This window comes from Pelophylax lessonae (genome assembly GCF_965119305.1).
Source record: "Pelophylax lessonae genome assembly, chromosome: 5".
Taxonomy (NCBI): domain Eukaryota; kingdom Metazoa; phylum Chordata; class Amphibia; order Anura; family Ranidae; genus Pelophylax; species Pelophylax lessonae.
This window is the reverse complement of record NC_138772.1, coordinates 315,889,784-315,912,196: the sequence shown is the minus strand read 5'-3', so window position 1 is coordinate 315,912,196 and position 22,413 is coordinate 315,889,784. Positions and strand designations below refer to the sequence as shown.

At 47.7% G+C, this 22,413-nt stretch overlaps 1 protein-coding gene across 1 annotated transcript in view; it reads left to right on the top strand.

Annotated features, from left to right (window-relative positions):
* Positions 1 to 20,045, top strand: part of LOC309557098 (vacuolar protein sorting-associated protein 4B) — a 78,756-nt gene extending 58,711 nt beyond the window's left edge. The window contains exons 11-12 of the mRNA XM_082259719.1: positions 18,651 to 18,775; positions 19,502 to 20,045. Of these exons, the coding sequence (XP_082115845.1) occupies positions 18,651 to 18,752 (102 nt within the window). The 3' untranslated portion in view covers positions 18,753 to 18,775; positions 19,502 to 20,045. The remainder of the gene's footprint in view (positions 1 to 18,650; positions 18,776 to 19,501) is intronic.
* The last annotated feature ends 2,368 nt before the right edge of the window (positions 20,046 to 22,413 follow it).

The window sequence follows — 22,413 nt, the reverse complement described above, 5'->3', positions numbered from 1 at the left end:
TAGTTGCAACCAAAAACGTAAATGTTTTTTCTCTATCGCTCATTGACAGACGTAGTCTTCTTGATTCTCAAGAGCTGGGTTATGTTGTCTCCGCAGGAGTAGGACTAGGCAGAAAGACAAAACGTTCTGGCTCCACCTTAGGGGCAGTCCCTGAGGGTATATCCTCCCTCTCTCTGCTACAGGGAATCAGTTTTTTTCTGTCTAGTCAGGAGTAAGGACCTAAGTTCCTTGCTGGGATCTTTTGGTCCTGGCAAGACTTTTTTCTTTAGAAAAAGACATTTTTTAGGTAGTTTTTCTCCAGTGTTTTTCCTGTGAGATCTTCAAGCAAAAATGCCGGACTGGGCGACACTTCTGGTCACCCCAGCCGGCCTACGAGCGCGCGCAGACCATTGCATTGCGCTTGGTCGGCCGCGACACATTCAAGTAAGTATGCGGGGCCGGGCGACGGGCTGGATGTTGAGATCCAGTGGTCACCCCGGTTTCTGCCTACGAGCGCGTGCAGACCACAGCTCCGCGCTGGGTCGGCCACGACGGAGTCCCAGTGGAGGGACTGACCTTGCGAGTTAAAAGTCTCGCTTGGACGCCAGGAACCAGAGAGTCGAGGCGTCCGGAGTGGTCCACAACCCCCCACCCCAGTGGAGAGGGTATTGTGAAGAGAGGGTGCCTGTCGGTTCGGTATGGTGAGTAAACGTTCCCTTTTTTTCTTTCCTCGTTATGAGGCAGTATGAATTATGGGCCCCTCCATATATGGTCAGTATATATCTGATACTAATAAGTCCCCCTTGTAATACAGCATGTGTTTGTGGGAAGTGGACTTGGTTTGAGAGCTAACACTCTACCCAGCAGACTGTAACATTACAGCAGACATAGGAGGTATAATCCTACCTTATTTGTAGTGTATCTCCTGTAGATCCATATATCGCCTCTTAGCAGAGATGCAGGTGGATGTGCTGGGAAAACGATTTCGGCGGTCCGCCGCCATTTTGCCGTAGACCAAGTGCATGTATGTCCTCAGGTCACGCCGGCCGCCATGTTTTTGGAGTCTTATGTCTCTTCTATGGGGGCGGCCATGTTTCGTGAGCCCAGCTACCTCGTGGAGAGCTGGGAACGCCGGAAGGCGTACACAGGGGGCGGAGCCACGTCCTTCTACCCGGGAAAAAGCAACAGCTCCTTCCAGTCTGTAAAAGACAGACGCTGACTGCAGTTGGTTGGAAACTTCACTGCATCGGTTGGTGAGCCTTGGGGGTCCCTCTCTCTCTCTGTGGGATCGAGAAGCAGGTACTCTGAGGGGCGCTATTGCGCTAGGGGGAGACACACAAAAAAAAAAAAAGAAAAGAAAAAGTTTTTTTGTGTTTGCTGGCAAAGGTGTCCTGAATTAACATGGACCCTGCCACTCATGTATCTCCTCCGGATCCCCTCGAGGGGTCTGCAGGATCCTCCAGCACCCCACTGACAATTGAATCATTGTCAGCTATTATGGAAACTTTTGTGTCCCGGGTGGAAGTGGCTTGTCAGTGACAGGGCGCAAGAAAGCGACCCCCGCCTAACCCCTTATTATCTGAAACCTCGGATTCAGACTCTGAGCCTATTTCTGCAGTTGCAGGTACTTCATCTGGGATTGGTGTCTCGGGTCCTGTCTCTTCAGACAGCGAGGAGGATGTTTCGGCATCAGCCATAGCCCGAGAGGAAGCGTTGGTAAACGCACTCATTGTATCTGTTCAAGAAACCTTAAGATTACAGGGTATTCCATCGGAAATGGCTGAAACTGAAATCCCTTTTGGGACTAAAAAACGCATCAAAGTGGCGAAGGTTTTTCCATTGCCCAAATGTTTTGGCAATCCAATCGAAGAAGAATGGCGTCTGCCAAAACGCACTTTTACTATTTCTAAACGCATTAACAGGCGTTATCCGTTTGAGGAAACCCTCATTAAGAAATGGACAGAACCACCTGTGGTGGATTCACCAATTGCTAGATTGAATAAAGCCACGGTTATTCCTCTAGAAGACGCTCAGTCTTTTAAAGATCCAGTGGATCGCAAGATAGAAGCTATGTCTCGCACCATGTTTTCCTTGATTGGATCAGCTTTCAGACCTATAATAGCTATTGGTCTGGTTTCGCAGGCTGTAACTGAATGGACCAAGTGGTTACGCCGGGACTTAGAAGAGGTCCCTCAGGCGGTATCAATTTGTTGGAACAAATGATACAGGGGTTACAGTTTGTGTGTGATGCGGCGTTAGACGCCACTCCATTATTGGCGCGAGCATCAGTCTCAGCAGTGGTTCTCAGGCGTACACTGTGGCTAAAAGGTTGGTTAGCCGACCAAGGTTCCAAAAAAGCATTGGCTAATATCCCCTTTTTAGGAGAGCGTCTATTTGGAGCCAACTTAGATGAGATCATTAAGGATCTCACGGGTGGAAAGAGCACCTTTTTACCGCAAAATTTTAAAGGTAAAGGAACTCGTCAAAGACGAGGGCCTTCTTTTTCTGCTCACAAGAGGTTTTTTCGTCCCGCGGGTGAAAAAATTAAGTCCTCCAAAGCTCCTGCAGGAGGCGTCAGGGGTCGTTGGTCGGGCAAGCAAAAGCCCGCCCCCTCCAGACCTGAAGATAAACCGTCCAAAGCCTGAAGGTGCGCCCCCACCCATAACTGGGGTGGGGGGACGTCTTCGCCGGTTCCCGGATCCATGGCTTTCCAGAATCCCGGACAAATGGGTTTGCGAAGTCATAAGGTCAGGGTACAAGATCGAGTTTCGATCTCTCCCACCGGCGCGATTCTTCCCTTCCAATATCCGACTATCCCCGGATCGTTTGGAAGATCTGCGGAGAGCAGTCACAGATTTACTACAACAAGGAGTGGTAGTCCACGTTCCTTGGACAGAACGGTTTCAAGGGTTTTATTCAAACCTATTTACAATACCCAGGAAAGAGGGCAAAGTGCGTCCAATTCTGGACTTGAGGGCACTCAATTCTTTTGTCAACATAAGAAGATTCAGAATGGAGTCCATTTGCACAGTAGCAGCCTTCCTGCATCCAGGGGATGTCCTAGCGTCCATAGACATCAAGGACGCATATCTTCACATTCCCATTTTCGCAGGACATCAGCGGTTTCTACGCTTTTCCGTAGAAGAGAACCACTATCAGTTTGTGGCGTTACCTTTCGGTCTCGCCACGGCTCCGCGGGTCTTCACGAAGGTGTTGGCCCCAATGTTGGCACTTCTGCGCCAAAGAGGCATATCGATCCTTGGTTACCTAGACGATCTTCTGCTTCATGCAGAGTCTCCTCAGACCTTGCTACAAAACATAGAAATTACTATGATTTCTTTACAGGAATTCGGGTGGCTGGTGAACCAGCAAAAGTCATTTCTGGTTCCCACCCAGAGGCTCGAATATCTGGGTCTAATTCTAGACACAGTCAGGACAAGAGTTTTTCTTCCGGTAGGGAAACTCCGAAAGGTTCAATCAGCAGTCCAGTTGTTACTGTCCAACAGCTTATCTTCCCTTCGGACTTGCATGAGGGTTCTGGGGTTGATGGTGGCTTCGTTCGAAGCAGTCCCATTTGCCCAGTCCCATACCCGAATTCTTCAGCAAGAGATTCTTCTCAGATGGAATCGGAATCCGGAATCCCTGGACAATCAGATCCGATTGAGCAAACAGACCAGAGAGTCTCTGGTCTGGTGGCTTCGGTCTCCGATGCTCAGCCAGGGAAAGTCATTTCTACCAATATATTGGACGATAGTGACCACGGATGCCAGTCTATCCGGATGGGGAGGAATTCTCGGTCAGTTATCTGTCCAGGGACTTTGGTCCCCGGAAGAATCCAGGTTACCGATAAATGTATTGGAACTGAGAGCGATCAGACTTTGTCTGATTCACTGGACCGAGCAGCTCCAGGGCAGCCCGGTTCGGATCCAGTCAGACAATGCCACGGCCGTGGCTTATGTCAATCACCAGGGGGGCACCAAGAGTGTCCGAGCGGCCAAAGAAGTGGCTTGCATTCTTCGCTGGGCGGAACGATTTGTTCCAGCAATCTCTGCGGTGTTCATTCCGGGGGTGGAGAATTGGCAGGCAGATTATCTCAGCCGTCAGACTCTGGATCAGGGGGAATGGTCCCTCCATCCAGACGTTTTCCACCAGTTGTGCCTACGGTGGGGCACCCCGGATGTGGATCTGTTGGCATCACGATTCAACAGGAAAGTTCAGAGATTCGTGGCTCGCTCCCGCGATCCTCTAGCAGAAACCGCAGACGCACTGATCGCCCCGTGGGGGCAATACCAGCTAATGTATGCCTTCCCTCCTCTCGCGTTACTGCCAAGACTTCTTCGCAGGATAGAGGAGGAAGGAATTCCAGTAATTCTGGTAGCTCCGGACTGGCCTCGTCGAGCTTGGTACGCCGACGTGGTCAGACTGGAGGCGGACGTCCCGTGGAGACTTCCTCTCAGGGAGGACCTACTGTCTCAGGGACCGATCTTCCATCCTGCTTTACGATCGCTGGCTTTAACGGCCTGGCTATTGAGACCCAGGTGCTGAAGGACAAAGGTTTGTCAGCTTCAGTTATTCCTACTCCAGTTGAAGCAAGGAAAGCGACTTCCAGAAAGATTTATCATCGCACATGGAAGTCCTACATTGCATGGTGTGAACCTTTGGGGTTCCGTCCTCGGTCTTATTCGATTAGTCGAATATTAGCTTTTCTGCAACAAGGGGTTGAGCAGAAACTGGCCTTGAGTACTATCAAGGGTCAGGTCTCAGCATTAGCTATCTTCTTTCAGAAGCCTTTGGCTACTCATTCCTTGGTGTGGAATTTCATCCAGGGGGTGCGACATCTGGCTCCGCCAGTGCACGCGCCGTTACCCCCCTGGGATCTTAATTTAGTGTTGTCGGTTCTTCAGAAACCTCCCTTTGAAGATATTAGGGAGATTCCTCTACCTACGTTGTCCCAGAAGGTGGCCTTCTTGGTGGCTATTACTTCTGCACGCAGGGTGTCAGAACTGGCCGCATTATCTTGTCGTTCACCATATCTGATGGTTCATAGAGATAAGGTGGTTCTTCGTCCGAATCCATCCTTCCTACCAAAAGTGGTTTCAGAATTTCATCTGAATGAAGAAATTGTGTTACCTTCCCTGTGTCCTAAGCCCAGTCATCCTCGGGAGTTTGCTTTACACTCCTTGGATGTGGTCCAGGCGATCAGGGTATACTTGAAAACGACAGACTCGTTTCGCAAGACGGATTCACTTTTTGTGATCCCGGATGGACCCAAAAAGGGGTTGCCTGCATCTGCCGCGACCATTTCCAGATGGATCAGACAGACGGTAGTACAGGCTTATTCTATTAAGGGTCGGGAGCCCCCGTTCCCTGTTAAGGCGCACTCCACTCGGGCGCTTAGTGCGTCATGGGCCTTTCGCCATCAGGCGTCAGTGGTCCAGGTGTGCAAGGCGGCTACCTGGTCGTCGGTGCATACCTTTACAAAACATTATGTAATGGTATCGTCTGATGCCTCGTTTGGCCGCAAGGTTTTGCAGGCCGCAATTTGAGGAGACCAGTGGTCTACCTCGAGGGTTTTTTCCGTTGGAAATTTTTCTTTTAGTCTCATTCTTTGTTTATAATGAGCCTTTAAAACTTCTAGTTTGGCACCGGTTGGGCCTTCTAGATTGGATTTGATTTTGTCAATCCCACCCCTCATTTGTGGCACTGCTTCTGGATGTCCCAGCTCTTGAGAATCAAGAAGACTACGTCTGTCAATGAGCGATAGAGAAAAATTGATTTTTGTAAGATCTTACCGCAAAATCCTTTTCTCTTAAGCTCATTGACAGACGTAGTACCCGCCCCTCTATCATTGAGTTGGGTTGGGTTAAATTCTCTGTTACTGCTTTAGAACAGAACTGATTCCCTGTAGCAGAGAGAGGGAGGATATACCCTCAGGGACTGCCCCTAAGGTGGAGCCAGAACGTTTTGTCTTTCTGCCTAGTCCTACTCCTGCGGAGACAACATAACCCAGCTCTTGAGAATCAAGAAGACTACGTCTGTCAATGAGCTTAAGAGAAAAGGATTTTACGGTAAGATCTTACAAAAATCCATTTTTTATTAGGATTTTTTGGGATAGACCAACACAAAGTGGCATATAATTGTGAAGTAAAAAGGAAATTTGTAATTGTTTTTTTTGTTGTTTTTTTTTTTTTAAGTTTTCACAAATATCTAAAAAATGTGGCATGCATTTGTATTCAGACCCCTTTACTGATACCATTAAATAAAATCTAGTGGAGCCAATTGCTTTTAGAAGTCACCTAATTTGTAAATAGAGTCCACCTGTGTGTAATTTAATATCCATATAAATACAGCTGTTCTGTAAAGCCCCCAGAGGTTTGTTAGAGAACCTTAGTGAACAAACAACATCATGAAAGCCAAGGAACACACCAGACGGGTCAGGGATAAAATAATGGCAAAGTTTAAAGCAGGATGAGGTTATAAAAAATTATCCCAAGCTTTGAACGTATCACGGAGCACTGTTCAATCAATTATCTGAAAATTGAAAGAGTATGGTACAACTGCAAACCTACCGAAGACATGGCTGTCCACCTTAACTGACAGGCTGGGAAAAGAGAGCATTAATCAGGGGAGCAGCCATGGTAGCTCTGGAGGAGCTGCAGGAATCCACAGCTCAGGTGAGAGAATCTGTCCACAGGACAACTATTAATCATGCACTCCACAAATCTGGCCTTCATGGAATAGTGGCAAGAAGAAAGCTATTGTTGAAAGAAAGCCTTAAGTGCAGTTTGCGAAAAGCCATATGGGGGACACAGCAAACGTGGAAGAAGCTGCTCTGGTCAGATGAGACCAAAAAACATTTTTGGCCTAAAAGCAAAACACTATGTGTGGCAGAAAACTAATACTGCACATCACCCTGAACACCCAACCTCATGTTGTGGGGCTGCTCTTCAGCATGCACAGGGAAGCTGGTCAGATTTGATGGGAAGATAGATGGAGCCAAATACAGGGCAATCTTAGACGAAAACCTGTGAGAGTCTGCAAAAGACTTGAGACTGGGGCGGAGGTTCATCTTCCAGCAGGACAATGATCGTAAACATACAGCCAGAGCTACAATGGAATGGTTTTGATCAAAGCATATTCATGTGTTAGAATGGCCCAGTCAAACTCCAGACCTAAATCCACTTGAATCTGTGGCAAGACTTGAAAATTTTTGTTCACAGATGCTCTCCATCCAATCTGACAGAGCTTGAGCTTGCAAAGAATGGGCAAAAATGTTCTTCTCTAGATGTGCAAAGCTAGTAGAGACATACCTAGAATGACTTGCAGCTGTAATTGCAGCTAAAGGTGGTTCTACTACTTATTGACTCAGGGGGGCTGAATACAAAAGCACGCCACACTTTTCAGATATTTTGTAAAAAATTTGGAAAACCCTTTAGCATTTTCCTTCCACTTCACATTTATGCGTCACTTAGTGTTGGTGTATCCCATAAAATCCCAATAAAATACATTTCTCTTTCGTTCATTGATGGACACAGCTCCTTATCTTCTTGACCATTGGGTTATACTGCTCCCCTATAGGAGTAGGACACTAGGCAGGAAAATGCTTGACTATGCCTATGGGGCAGTCCCGGTGGGGGGTATACTCACACTCTCAGCTATAGACACTCAGTTTTTTTTTTTTCTGCATAGTCAGGAGTAAGGACCTAGTTCCTTTTTGGGATCTCTGATCTTCTTTCATTTCAAATATAGATTTTTTTTTTTCCTCTCTTATTTTGGCCCTGTAAGAACTACAATCAAGTGCTGGACTGGGCGGTGAACTGGAGAATATAGATCCTTGGGGTCCCCCCAGTCCGGCCAGCAAGCGCATGCAGATGGCAGCTCTGCTCTAGGTCGGCCGCGACATAGCCCCACTGGAGGGGGGCTGACCTGCGAGTTAAACGTCTTGCGAAGACGCATACGAACTGGCTTCAGCCTAAGCCGTAGTGTTACCTCCTGGCCGACAGCACCCACTTTTATAATGGAGCGGTATCCTGTCCGGAGCGGTGCCCACCCTTTTCCTGGTATAGTAAGTAGCTGCCCCCCCACACCCACTACCCCTGGTGGGTTTTGGGGTGGATATGGGCCCCTCCCTGGGATGGTCAGACCCCCAGGTTTCCCTCCATCCGCTCTAAAATTTCTATCACTGTGGGTCTTTCGACAACCACCCCCACGGGTGAGGTGATGAGCTGGCTATGCCACATGCTCTTAGGGGGAGTTGGTTGGGGCTGCTGCTGACCAGGTTTTCCTGGTGCGCAGCGGGGGGGGGGGGGGGTTGAGCAGGTTTCCCTGCCATCCTAGGTTTTGGAGACTAGGGCAGGGATGTCCTCTGGGCTCCTTGCGGCGGTTGTTGGGCTGGGGGAGCGGGTACGTGCCTCATGCGGCCGGATCCAGCCAAAAATTCAGGCCGCAGGTTTCTCGTCAGAACCTATGGGAGATGGTCCCTGTGAAGATGGCTGAAGCCACTGCCTCCTGTTTGGGCATCCGCCTTCCCCCTCCGCTGCCCCTGGGTGGTTGGCTCCGCTGGGGCTCGCGGCCGGGTGCCCTCAAATTTAGGCCGCGGCCTACTAGGCCATACAGGCGAGTCAGGCCCCGCCTCTGGGGAGGTGGCCCCAGTGCGTGTAGCTGAAGCCCCTACTCTTTCTTTCGGCTTCTGCTGGGCTAAGGATCCATGCAATAGCAGCTGGGCCCCCACCAAAATTTAGGCTGCGACCTGCTGAGCCATATGGTCAGCTTGGCACATCCCTTGTACTGGTTAGCACTGTGGGGGTACTTCATTTTTAATGACAGTCTTGCAACCATTATTGTAATGGGCACCTGCCTTGTTTTTAGCGAGGGTACCCTGCCTGCGTGTCCGCATCACGGTGGGTGGCCCCCTTTTTAAGGGGGCTATGTCCTATTATTATGTCCTCCTATGGAGGTCTTGGAGGGCAGCCCCCTTGTTTTTTGTGGGGTCCAAATAGGTGGTCCATTTGTGGACCCTTAGCTGGCGTCCCTTTGGCAGGATCGCAGTTGGCGGCCTCCCCTGATTGTTTTCGGGGTGAGCTCAGTATATAGAAACCCTACTCGGTCTGCGTCCATGCACCCTGAGTGCTCAGATAGTGAGGATGATTCCTCTGCTCCTCTAGCCATGCCTAAATAGGTGCTGGTGGATTCACTGTTTGTGTCAGTGCATTTAAATTTTAAAATTGGAGGTCGCGGTTCATGCCGCGTCGGAGGCACTGGTTCCTTTTGGCACCCACAGGCCCTCCAAAGCAGAGAGGGTTGAACTCCTTCCCCTTACCTTGACAACATTCTCACAACAGTGGGGTTGTCCAAAACAGTGTTTGCTAAGTGTCCCACCTATAGTGGACTCGCCGGTTTCCAGGTCAAATTGAGTTACCTTCATCCTGGTTGAGGAGTCCCCGACCTCTACAGGTCCAGCTAATATGAGGGAGGATGCTCTGACCCACCATATGTGCGCTGTGGCTGGGTCGGCAATTAGGCTGGTAATTACTATTGCCCTGGTGTCTCACAAACTCTGACCGAGTGGGCTAAGCTTTTACGCTGGGACCTAGTGGGAGAACAGCTTCCCCCTGTCTTTGCGGAGCTGTTGGTCTAGAGGCTACAGTTTGTGATGTCTCTTTGGATGCGGCTCCTTTGCTTTCTAGGCTCTCTATATCAGCAGTGAACCAGCCACAGGGAACATATGGCGGGCCAGAGCCTCCGCCCTCCTATCAGCCGCTTCTTTAAAGGCCGGGGACTCCTCAACCAGAATTAAGGTAGCTTTATTTAACCACTTACCGCATACTAACGTAGATCTACGTCGGTAAACTTTGCGGTAGTGTACCGGGATGATGCCTCTAGCTAGAGGCATCATCCCGGTACCGTGGTTTGAAGCCGACGGTCGGCTTTCCGTCGGTACCGACCGATGCGGCTCGGGAGCCGCTCGATCGGTACCCGGGAGGGCGGGAGGGGACGTCCCCCCCCCCCCCCCCCTCCCGCCGCCTTCCGTGGCTTTGCTCGGGGCTCCCGTCCCACCAGGAGCCCCGAGCACCCAGCCGGCACATCCGCCGGCTGGATGGAGTCCCGATGAATGCCGGAAACGGCTTTGATCGGGTCTCCGATGACGTAACCCGGAGGCGGCGTCCATGACATCACTTCCGGGTTACTGTGCTGCAAAAGGCGGCAAATTTGAAAAACGGCTGTATGCAAAAATGCCGTTTTCGGCGTTTTGCATACAGGGAAGTGTAGTGGAGGGGTCTAGGGTCTTTTAGACCCTTGATCCCTCCATAAAGTGTACCTGTCACTACATATTGGTGTCACAAGGGATGTTTACATTGCTTGTGACAGCAATAAAAGTGATCAGATTTATTTTTTTTTTTTTAAACTTTAATAAAGTTAAAAAAAATAAAATAAATGGGGAAAAAAAAAAAAAAAAAATTTAGCCGCCCCCGTCACCGTTAGCTCGCGCACAAAAAAAAACGTATACGGAAGTCGAGCCGCAAATGAAATCGCTGTTCAAACCACACATGTGAGGTATCGCCGCGATCGCCAGATCGTGAGCAATAATTTAAAAAAAAAGGGCTACACTCTAACTCAAAACTGGTAACCGTTAAATTTAAAGCGTCGCAGATTGAGATCTCTATTGACCGTAGTTTGTCGCGATCCCACGGGGGGGGCGCAATTTTAAACCGTAACATGTTGGGTATCTATTTACTCGGCGTGACATGTTCTTTCACAATATACAAAAAAAAATGGGCTAACTTTACTGTTTAGTATTTTTTAAAATTAGTGAAATGTGATTTTTCAAAATTTTTTCAAAAAAATGGCGCTTTAAAGACCGCTGCGCAAATACCGCGTGATAAAAAATATTGCAATGACCGACATTTTATTCTCCAGAGTCTTTGCTAAAAAAATATATATAATGTTTGGGGGTTCTAAGTAGTTTTATAGGAAAAAATACTGGTTTTAACGCGTGAACAAAAAGTGTCCGAAATAGGGCTGGGGCTTAAGTGGTTAACCTGGAAATCGGGGAGTCCACTACAGGTGGGACTGTCCACTTTTTAAGCAGGGAATCCCCATAAGGATACCGTATAGCAAAACACTTAGGGAGGACCACAAGAGTGCGTTTTGGACAACCCCACTGTTTTGTGACAATGTTGTCAAGGTATGCGGGAAAGGGGAACACCCTCGCCGCTTTGGAGAGCCACTGAAATTTTAGTGGGGCTGGAGGGGAGGAGGGTAACCCGGGGGTCCCAGGTAGGGGCCCGTGTCCACCCCAAAACCCTCCAGGGGAATAGGGGGGGGGACAGCTACTTACCATACCAGGAAAAAAGTCACCGCTCCGGACAGACCACCTCTCAATCGGAATGGGATGGCTGTCGGCCAGGAGGAACGTTGGGACTCAGGCCGAGGCCAGGTCGTATGTGCTCTCGTGGGACGTTTAACTTGCAAGCCAGGCCCCGTCCAATGGGGCTATGTCGCGGCCGACCTAGCGCGGAGCTGAAGCCTGCACACACTTGCTGCCCAGATTGGAGGGACCCTCTGGATCTAGATTATCCATTCCGTTGCCCAGTTCGGCAGTTGATTGTAGATTCCCACAGGAACAGTTGACAAGAGTGGGCTAAGTGCTGTGTCCGTGGTTTTTTTTTTTTTTTTTTTTCTTTTTTTAAGATTCCTTTCCTAAATCCTAATTTACAGTGACACATGAGAGTATATTAGGATGGCGCCGGATGGGCAGAGACTTTACTTTACATCATGGGTGTCCAACCTTTTGGCTTCTCTGGGCCACATTGAGTGAAGAGAAGTTTTCTCGGGCCACATATAAAATATATACTATAGTTAAGGTATATAAGTAATAAAACGCCACCGCGCCCTTCCCGTGCTGAAACCCCTCCCCCCCCCCCCCCAGCACCAATTTATCACAACTAGAGGATGATCCTTTCCGCTGCCTACAGTTAGTTGGAAGCCACTGTGGCCATGACCCAACCTGAATTCCTTCTTCCCCATCAAAAAAAAAAAAAAAATTGTCAGGGGGCAGTGGGCCGCATTGCCTGGGGCTCTGGGCCGCAGGTTGGACATGCCTGCTTTACATGATGGTGTGCAATACAAGGCACTCATTGAGACCATTGGGGGACCGAGATCCAAATGTAAAAATCCAAAAAGTCTCCTTCCTGCAAAGCAGGAAGAATCTTTCATTCTTGGTCAGTGTACCTTTAGGAATGGCCTGAATTGTCATGACTTCCAGGCACCGGATATCTTTCTTGTATTTCTGTAGGAAATGATGAGGGACGCTATGTTCATCACAGACTTTTTGAATGAAGATACGATGTTCACCTATCTGTTTTTGCATGGTGCGTGTTCTGCGTCCTACATATAGTAGGCTGCATGGGCACCTGAGAACATAAATGCACGGTTTAGGAAATATTCAGCATGCTCTTTGACGGTCCATCGAACCTTCAGAGTTCATTGCTGGAAAGTGAAACTCCTGCGCCTCATCGTGGCTCCGGACACTCACAGCGCCGGAGCCGCCTAACCAGGAAGAGACGTAGAGGGATCATGTCAGCTCCCTCAGCGTTGTCCAGACGACCGCGCCGGGGCTTCGTTCTAAGGTAAGTATTTCAAAATGAGCTAGTATGCGATGCTGTGTTGTGTTTTTTTTTCTCTGAGTATACAACCACTTTAATGGCATCCCAGTCTATAGGGTTCAATATTCAGTTTCCCACCCTTTGCAGCTATAACAGCTTCAACTCTTCTGGGCAGGCTGTCCACAAGGTTTAGGAGTGTGTCTTTGGGAATGTTTGACCATTCTTGCAGAAGGGCATTTTGTGAGGTCAGGCACTGGTGTTGGAAAGAAGGCCTGGCTCGCAGTCTGCGGTCTATTTCTGCCCAAAGGTATTCTATCGGGTTGAGGACAGGACATACAAGTTCGTCCACCCCAAACTTGCTCAGCTATGTCTTTATGGGCCTTGCTTTGTTCACTGGTGCTCAGTCCTATTGGAACAGGAAGGGCCAACCCCGAGCTGCTCCCACAAAGTTGGGAGCATGCAATTGTCCAAAATGTCTTGATATGCTGACGCCTTAAAATTTAGCTTCACTGGAACTAATGGGTCAGGCTAAACCCCTGAAAAACAACCCCTCCCAATAATCCCCCCTCCACCAAATGATTTGTACCAGTGTACAAAGCAAGGTCCATAAAGACCTGGATGAGCAAGTTTTGAGTGGAGGAACTTGACTGGCCTGCACAGAGTCCTGACCTCAACCTGATAGAACACCTTTGGGATGAATTAGAGCAGAGACTGAGAGCCAGGCCTACTTGCCCCAACATCTGTGCCTTACCTCATAAATGCGCTTCTGGAAGAATGGTCAAACATTCTCATAGACCCACTCCTAAACCTTGTGGATAGCCTTCCCAGAAGAGTTGAAGCTGTGATAGCTTCAAAGGGTGGGCCAACTCAATCTTGAACCCTAAAGACTAAGACTGGGATGCCATTACAGGTCATGTGCATGTCAAGGCAGGTGTCCCAGTACTTTTGGTAATCTAGTGTATATTGAAAAGACATTCCCTAGCTGCTGCAAGTCTTCTGCCATCAGAAGTGTCAGCTACATGCTCTGTCCTCAGGCCACTGTAGTTCTTCCTGCTAGCTTGTATGTCTATTTATGTACAAGCCAGTAGGAGGAATCGCAGCAGCAGGAGGGTGCAAATATTATACATATCTTTAAGGGCTCGTTTACACTCGTGATTGGGGGACAGTAAAACTCCAACGTTGATCCCCTTTTATCACCCTTCAACCGATCCCTGTTTTGCTGCAGAAGTAGTAACGGCCCCACACAAAGCAGCAATAAAATTCCTCCTCACTGCCTGTCAAGTGCTCTCTAAAGTGTGATCTGCGTTCAGGCAACACTCTTTTGGAATCAAAGCAAGTGTAAAAATACTTGCAGCTGCTGAAACACAGGGAGGCAGTGGCGTTTCAGAACACAAGCCACCGGAAAGGTAAGTAAATAAACACTTTTCTCTATCATTCATTGACAGACGCAGCCCCATATTCTTCATGACCATTGGGTTATGCTGCCCCCTACAGGAGTAGGACACTAGGCGGGGAAAAAAACGTTACCACGCCTATGGGGCCGTCCCTGCAGGCATACACCCACACTCTCTGCTATAGCCTTTAGTTTGTTTCTGCCTAGTTTAGTAGTAGGACCTAGTTCCTGGCTGGGACTTCGGTATTGGCTTGTTCTTTTTTTTTTTTTTTTTTTTTTTTTTTAAGAGAACCTTTGTTAAAAGTTATTTATTTTTATTACTATTTAAGTTCCTGAGAGAACTGCAATCAACAGCTGGCCTGGGTATCCTGGATATCCTAGATCCTTAAGGTCTCCCATCCCAGCCAGTGAGCATGCGCAGGTTATAGCCCAGCGCTAATCCTCGCCACGACAGAGCCCCGATGTATTGGGACGGGCCCGCAAGTGAAATACCTCGCTGGAATGCACACGACCCGGTTCGGCCTGAGTCGCAGCGTACCCCTTGGCTGTCGGCACCCTCACCCAGAGTGGAGAAGCAGTCTTACCGGAGTGGTGCCCACCCGATATTGTTGGTATGGTAAGTGTCCCCCATAACCCTGACCTCATAAATGCAGTCTCGGAGTGGACCTGGGCCCCTCCCTGATGTAGCATCAGGGACGCAGGTGTCTTTTAAAAGGCGCTAACCCTTTATGGACGCGGTGTTGGCAAGGTGGACCATCCGGTTTCCAGACTGAACAAATCTACTGTGGTCCCAGTCGAAGAGTCCCCAGTCTTTACAGACCCTTTGGATAGGTGGATTGAATCTTTGTCCCGCCACTTACACATAATAGCGGGCTCAATACTTAAACCGATCCTCATGATCACTTAGGTCCCACAGACTATAACGGAATGGGCAAAGTTACTAAAAAAGTGACTTGGAAATGGAACAGCTCTCTGGGTCTGACAAAGCTCACGGACCAAATGGTCCAAGCCCTATTATTTATATGTGATGCGTCGCTAGATGCGTTCCCCCTGTAGCCAGAGTGTCCGTGGTGGGGGTAGCTATTAGATGCATGGTGTGGCTAAAAAGCTGGTCTGAAGATCAGGCTTCAAAAAAGGCTGTATCAGATCTCCCCTTTTTAGGAGACCGTTTGTTTAGTTCCTCATTGAATGAGTTATTAATCAATGAGCTCACAGGCGGGAAGAGTACTCTTCTTCCTCAATCCGCCAAGGACAAGTCACCGCATAATAGATGGCCTTATTTCACAGCCCACATGCAGCCCTTTTGTGCCTCCGGCACGCAGGATAAGAAATCAAAGCCATTTAGGTCTTCTGGAGGCTCCAAGAAGACATGGTCAGGTAAGCCGAGAACAGCCCAATCCAGACCTGCAAACAAATCCCCATCTGCATGAAGAGACGCCCTCATCCATATCTGGGCTGGGGGGACGTCTTCTCTTATTTCCGGAACCATGGACTTCCTTGATTGAGAACAAATGTGACCACGAACTGATCAGGTCAAGAAATCGAATTCCGGTCTTGACCGTCGGACAGGTTCTTCTCGTCCAATCTACGCCTATCTCCAGACCGGTTAAGGGATCTACGAGAGGCAGTACAAGATCTGCTGTCGCAAAGGGTGATTGTGCCAGTTCCTTCTCTGGAACGCTTTCAGGGGTTCTATTCAAATCTGTTCACTGTGCCCAGGAAAGAAGGCAAAAAATGTCCAATCCTGAACCTCAAGGCTCTGAACCGCTTTGTGTGGATGCAAAAGTTTCGAATGGAATCCATTCGTACGGTAGTGGCGTCTTTACACTTAGGAGAATTTTTGACCTCCATAAATAACCAGGACACTTATCTACACATCCCTATTTACGCTGGACACCAGCGTTTTCTTCACATCGCTTCGCTGTAGGAGAGGAGCATTATCAATTTGTGGCATTACAATTTGGTCTCGCCTCTGTCCCCAGGATCTTCACCAAAGTGTTTGTTCCGGTATTGGCATTACTGCGACAACGGGGGATTACGGTACTGGGGTACCTGGACGATTTTCCTTTTTAAGAGCAGGCTCACATTCAGCCCTGTTGGGTGACTTGACAATCAATGTATGTATGGACACTGCAAGAGTTTGGTTGGAACATCAATTTAGAAAAATCTGCCCTGTTACCATCCTTAAAACTGGATTATCTGGACCTGACTCCGGACTCCGCTTTGGCGAGTGTTTTTCTTCCCCCGGACAAACTGCAAAAGTTGCAGGGGGTGATTACTCTGCTGTTATCCAGAAATCTGTCTTCTCTGCAGACTTGCATGCGGGTCTTGGGTCTGATGGTGTCAACCTTTTGAGGCGGTTCCGTCTGCTCAGTTCCATCCGAGACCCTTACAAAGGGAGATTCTTGTCAAATGGAACAAAGATCCACACTATGATTCGGTTGAGTCACAACACAGACTTCTCTACTATGATGGCTTCACTCATTAGCACTACGCCAGGGCAAGTCCTTACTCCCACTGTATTGGACTGGTATTCACAGATGCCAGCCTATCCGGCTGGGGAGGAGTGCGGGGGTAGCTGTGTGTCCACGGGTCCTGGACAGTAGAAGAGTCCAGACTTCCGATCAATATTTTGTAACTCAGATCGATAAAGCTTTGCCTGAGTCAGTGGATAAATCGTTATATAGAAGGTTGTCCAGTCCGGATTCAGTCGGACAATGCCACGGCTGTGGCTTACATCAATCACCAAGACTGTCTTGTTGGCCCGGGAGGTGGCGGAGATCCTGAAATGGGTGAAAAAGTTTGTTCCAGCTCTTTCTGCAGTGCACATCCCAGGTGTGGAAAGCTGGCAGGCGGATTACCTGAGTCGTCATGTGTTGGATAAGGGGGAATGGTCTCTGCACCCGGAGGTGTTTTCACCTCCTGTGTGTCCGTTGCGGGACTCCCGACGTCAACCTGTTAGCTTCTCGACCCAACAAGAAGGTTCAGAGGTTTGTAGCCAGGTCGCGGCGAGATCTTCTGGCCTACCCCACAGACGCACTGGTGGCTCCTTAAGGTCAATATCGCCTGATCTATGCATTCCCTCTGCTGAAACTCCTGCCGCGGCTTCTACGCAGAATAGAGGTGGAAGGGATTACGGTCATTCTGGTGGCCCCAGACTGGCCTCGCCGGTCTTGGTACGGAGATGTGGTAAGGTTGGTCGCCAATGCTCCTTGGAGACTTCCTCTCTGGGAAGATCTGCTGTCTCAAGGGCTGATCTTCCATTCTGCGTTACAGTCGCTGGCTTTAACGGCTTGGCTGTTGAAAGCCAGGTGTTGAGGGATAGAGGTCTTTCGGAGTCTGTGATTCCGACACTGTTGAAGGCCAGAAAGTCTACGTCTAGGAAGATCTATCATCGTACGTGGAAATCGTACCCGTTACCTCCGTGGGATCTTAATTTGGTATTGTCTGTTCTTCAAAAACCTCCTTTTGAGAACATTATGGAGATTCCTCTGCTTACACGGTTTCAGAAGGTTGCCTTTTTGGTGGCTATTACTTCTGCCCGCAGAGTATCTGAATTGGCGGCGCTGCCCTGCCCTGCCATTCACCTTATCTGGTGGTCCACAGAGATAAAGTGGTACTTCGACCTAACCAGTCGTTTCTTCCTAAAGTGGTTTCTGATTTCCATCTGAATAAAGACATTGTGCTGCCTTCACTCTGTCCTAGGCCCAAGGATCCGAAGGAAATTGCTTTCCATTCTTTGGATGTGGTTCGGGGCAATTAGTTTACCTGGCCGCTACTGAATCTTTCAGGAAATCTGACTTTTTGTCCTCACCGAAGGACCTCGAAAAGGATTGGCTGCGTCTGCTGCGACCATATCCAGATGGATCAGACAGACAGTGGTACAGGCTTATTCACTGAAGGGTCAGGTTCCTCCTTTCCCTGTGAAGGGGCATTCTACTAGGGCGCTGAGTGCTTCTTGGGCTTTTCACCATCAGGCGTCAATGATGCAAGTTTGCAAGGCGGCAACTTGGTCGTCTGTGCACAAAATTCTACAAAGTAGATGTTGGCATCTTTTGGATGCTTTTGGCCACACAGTTTTGCAGGCTGCTGTTTAAAAGATAAAATATTCTCTTTGAGGATGTACATTTTCTAGGTGAGCTCCAGTTTTTCCTGGTTGAGTAAGTTTAGCCTTTGGGGAATTGCATTCCTTTCTGCGTTGTTTTTCCCACCCCTCATGCAAATACTGCTTTGGGACGTCCCAATGTTAATGAAGAATATGGAGCTGCGTCTGTCAATGAACGATAGAGAAAACTGGAAATCCTTTTCTCTGAAGTTCATTGACAGACGCAGCACCCACCCCTCTAATTATGAGTGGGATGGGGTTTTTTTCTTCTAAACTCTGCTTGCAACAAAACTGAAGGCTATAGCAGAGTGTGTGGGTGTATGCCTGCAGGGACTGCCCTGTAGGCGGGGTAAACTTTTTATTTTTTTCCCCCTGGCTAGTTTCCTACTCCTGTAGGCGGCAGCTTAACACTATGGTCATGAAGAATATGGAGCTGCGTCTGTCAATGAACTTCAGAGAAAAGGATTTTACAGTAAGTCAAAAATCCAGTTTTTACAGGTAACCTATTATAAAAGTGACCCTGTGGTGAGTGTTCTACATATTAACTGAAAATTTCTTTCCATTTCAGGCTGATATGCTGAGATCATTGGCTCACACCAAACCTACCGTGAATGATCAGGATCTGGAGAAATTAAAGAAATTCACAGACGACTTTGGACAAGAAGGATAAATTGGCATGCAAACAGATACAAGGTCATTTTCTAAAGCCTTTCTTTTATGCTATTCCAACAATATACATGGCATACCAAATATTTGCCTGTAAAACTGATTCTTCAAGTCGCGTGGACGTGATTTAAATCCTACCAAACACTTTCTGAACTGTCTAATATACCAGAATCTACTATAAAGTCTGTATTAAAAAAAAAAAATCCTGTAATGGCTTGGATCAACGTAAGCACTACTAGGTGTCAAGATGAAGCCTGTGGGACCACTGAGCAAGCATCCAAGGCCATATTATTTGTACTAGTATGTGTAAAATGATACGAGAACTTTGTTGCTTGACCATTAATTCAAAATATTAGCACTTCTTAAATGTATGTCAAAAAAGAAGAAAGTTTTGCTTTGAAGTAAAGTCAGAGGCAATTCATAAATATGTGCAATCAGTCCTTTAGACCACCACTGAAGGACACTAGGTAAATTCAATAAAAAAAAACTAGTTTAATAAAAATGTTTCTAAAGCCTGCAGGATTAATGTAACTTTAACCCTTTTGCAGTTTGTTCTTTTACAGTTTTTCTTTTCCTCAAAAGTATAAGATATGGATGTACTGTATACCTTTTTTATTTGGTGGTGTTGGGTTTTTTTTTTTTGTTTTTTTTTTTTTTTTTTCCTTCATTTCTTGTTTTGTTCTAGAAAAAAATGTAACAGTTTAGATAATTATGCAACATATTCTGTATATATCTATTTTTTTACATTTCCAGGTGCATAGATTTGTCAATCACATGCCAAATTATTACAGCAGGACTAAAAGGAATTTATTGTAAGTGTGTTCTTATCTTCCTTGTCCAAACTTCAGAATTTAATAACTCAAAAGTCGCAATCCTGTTACAGCCCAGAGGATTCTAATGTCCTGGGGAAAAAAGATCTCCTTTCTTCACAGATGCCTTGGTTGAATATAAGAGCAAAAATGCATACTGTATATTTGTGACCTCGAGTATAGCTGAATGTATTTTGCTACAACCTTAATAACAGGTTTGACCTAAGTAGTGCCTTGTAAGGTAGGAGGTTAGATTTAGTTTTTGTTTAGAAGTCAGTACATTCCATGGGGCTAGATTGTTTTAGCAGCCATATGTATGTAGTACCAATAGTTCCATCAAGCTCGCTGTTTATGGGATTTTCCATTTCTGCAGTTATTCCTAATGACATTCTTGTTAACGGTTTGGTTCCAGGCTTTTGTACTATATGTGTGAAATCATAGAAACTGTTTGAATCATCTGTTTACTTCAATAAACTTCTATTCACTACAAGTAAAATGTGATCTTATATTTTTATTTTTTGTTTTTAGTATTTTGTTCTTATAGATGCAAAAATCAGTTGTGTGGATGTGCACTAGAAGTATCTGGCAAGTTTTACCTTTTCATCAATTTAGAATGGTCCGAAAACTGCTGTTGAAAATAGATGTTGGTTACTTACAGTTCCTCTTTAGTGTATTAAGACTACGCTGTACAGCGCACATTGCAGATTTAAAAGCGTTGGGTTCTATTGCCCATAGTAACAGACAGAATTGCAGTGTTCATCATTTTAAAGGAAGCATGTGAAAAATAATATGGTGGCTATTTCTGCTAATATTAAATGCTAGTCATGCGAGTCTCTTCTTTAAAACCTTAAGTGGAAGAAGTGTGCGAATTAGGGTTTTTGACTTTTCTCTCATTTTACCATTTCACTGGTTAAATGTATTTATGGAAAATGCCAGACTGCGTGGCAGCATTTTCAGATGGAAAGGTACACAATGGCTGCCCTCATGTTTATCTCATAGCAAGTTTTCTTTAACCCTTTTGCAGCCAGTAACACGTACAATGCTTCATGGCATTAAAAGGATTACAATAACCACTTTTCTCTAGCGCTCATCGACAGACGTAGTCCTCGGTGATACACCACCTTCGGGTTATGTTACCTCCGCAGGAGCAGGACTAGACAGGAAATTAAAAAGCTCTGGCCACACCCTAGGGGCAGTCCCAGAGGGTATATCCTCTCTCTCTCTGCCTCAGCAAATCAGTTATTTTCTGTCTAGTTAGGAGTAAGGACCTAGATACCTTGCTGGGATCTTAGGTCCTGGCAAGAATTTTTTTCTAAAAGGATTTTTAGACAGCTTTTTTTCTCCAGTGTTCCTGTGAGATCTTCAAGCAAGAAAGCTGAACTGGGCGACGGGCTGGATGTTGAGATCCGGTGGTCACCCCAGTTCAGCCTACGAGCGCGTGCAGGCCATAGCTCCGCGCTGGGTCGGCCGCGACAAAGTCCCATTAAAAGGACTGAACCTGCGAGTTAAACGTCTCGCTGAAACGCCAAAGACCATGAGTCACGGCGTCCGTATCGGTCGACAGCCCTCCCGCCCCGGTGGAGAGGGGTACTGTCAGGAGTTGGTGCCCGCCTGGTTCCGGTATGGTGAGTAGTATGTTCCCCCTTTTTCCCTGACGGGTTTTGTGGTGAACGCGGGCCCCTCTCTGTATGGTAAGAAAGAGTTCTTTCTATCCTATAACATGTCACAAATCCTCCTACTTTGAGTGTGATTTATGTGTGCAAAAGCCAGGAGGCTTGGTTTGGGAGCTAACAATCTATTGTATACATGTTTTAAAGATGTAATCTGTGGCATTCTGGGAATCTTATGGGTTAAGTATAAGCTACCTACCAGTCAGAAGCCACGGACATGTAGACTGCCTTCCAAATCAGATCTCCAGCTATTAGCAGGCCTCCCGAACGGCCATGCGGTCCGCCAGGGCCGGTACCGCCAACCACGCCATATCCCCATGCAGAGAGAGTGTTGTGTGCCCTGCAGCACACCGCTAGTCAGCACAGGCCGCCGCCATTTTTTTTGCTGGATCGCACGAGCCGCCATTTTGGCGTAGCCTCGTGTCTCCAGCATGGGGGCGGCCATGTTTGAGGTGATCCTACACCTCGTGGAGCTTGGGGGAGGCGCCGGAAGGCGTGCAGAGGGGCGGAGCCGCCTCCCTTCTTCCTGGGCAGCCAGCCAAAAGACTTCCTGTTTGTCAAGACAGCGCTGTAAGCTGTTGCAGTTTAACTCTGAGCATCAAGTGGTGAGCCTGGGGGTCTATCTCTCTCTCTCTCGATCGATAGGGATCCCTAGCAGGTAACACTAAGGGGCTTTTTTGTGTGTTATCCAGGAAGTAACTGGAGTTATCATGGACCCTGCCACACATATTCCCCCACCTGTTTCCCTCGAGGGGGCCTCGGGACCCGCCGGTGCACAGAGTATAGAATCATTTACAGCAATTTTGGAGTCTATGGTGGCTCGGGTGGAGGCGGCCTGTCAGGGACGGGGGTCAAGGAAGCGACCCCCGCCTACCCCTATACCATCTGACACCTCTGACTCAGATTCAGAGATGGTCACGGCAGTTGCAGGTTCCTCTGCAAGGGCTGTTATCCCAGGTAAAGCCCCCTCAGACAGTGAGGAGGACGCTTCTTCTCCTGCTATAATTCAGGAAGAAGCATTGGTGGACGCACTAGTTGTGGCAGTGCAAGAAACCTTAAAACTTGAGGCTTTACCGGCAGAGGCAACTGAAACAGAGAGGCCTTTCGGTACTAATAAGCCCATCAAGATGGCGAAGGCTTTTCCGGTACCTAAATGTTTTGGTAATCAGATTAAAGGAGAATGGGA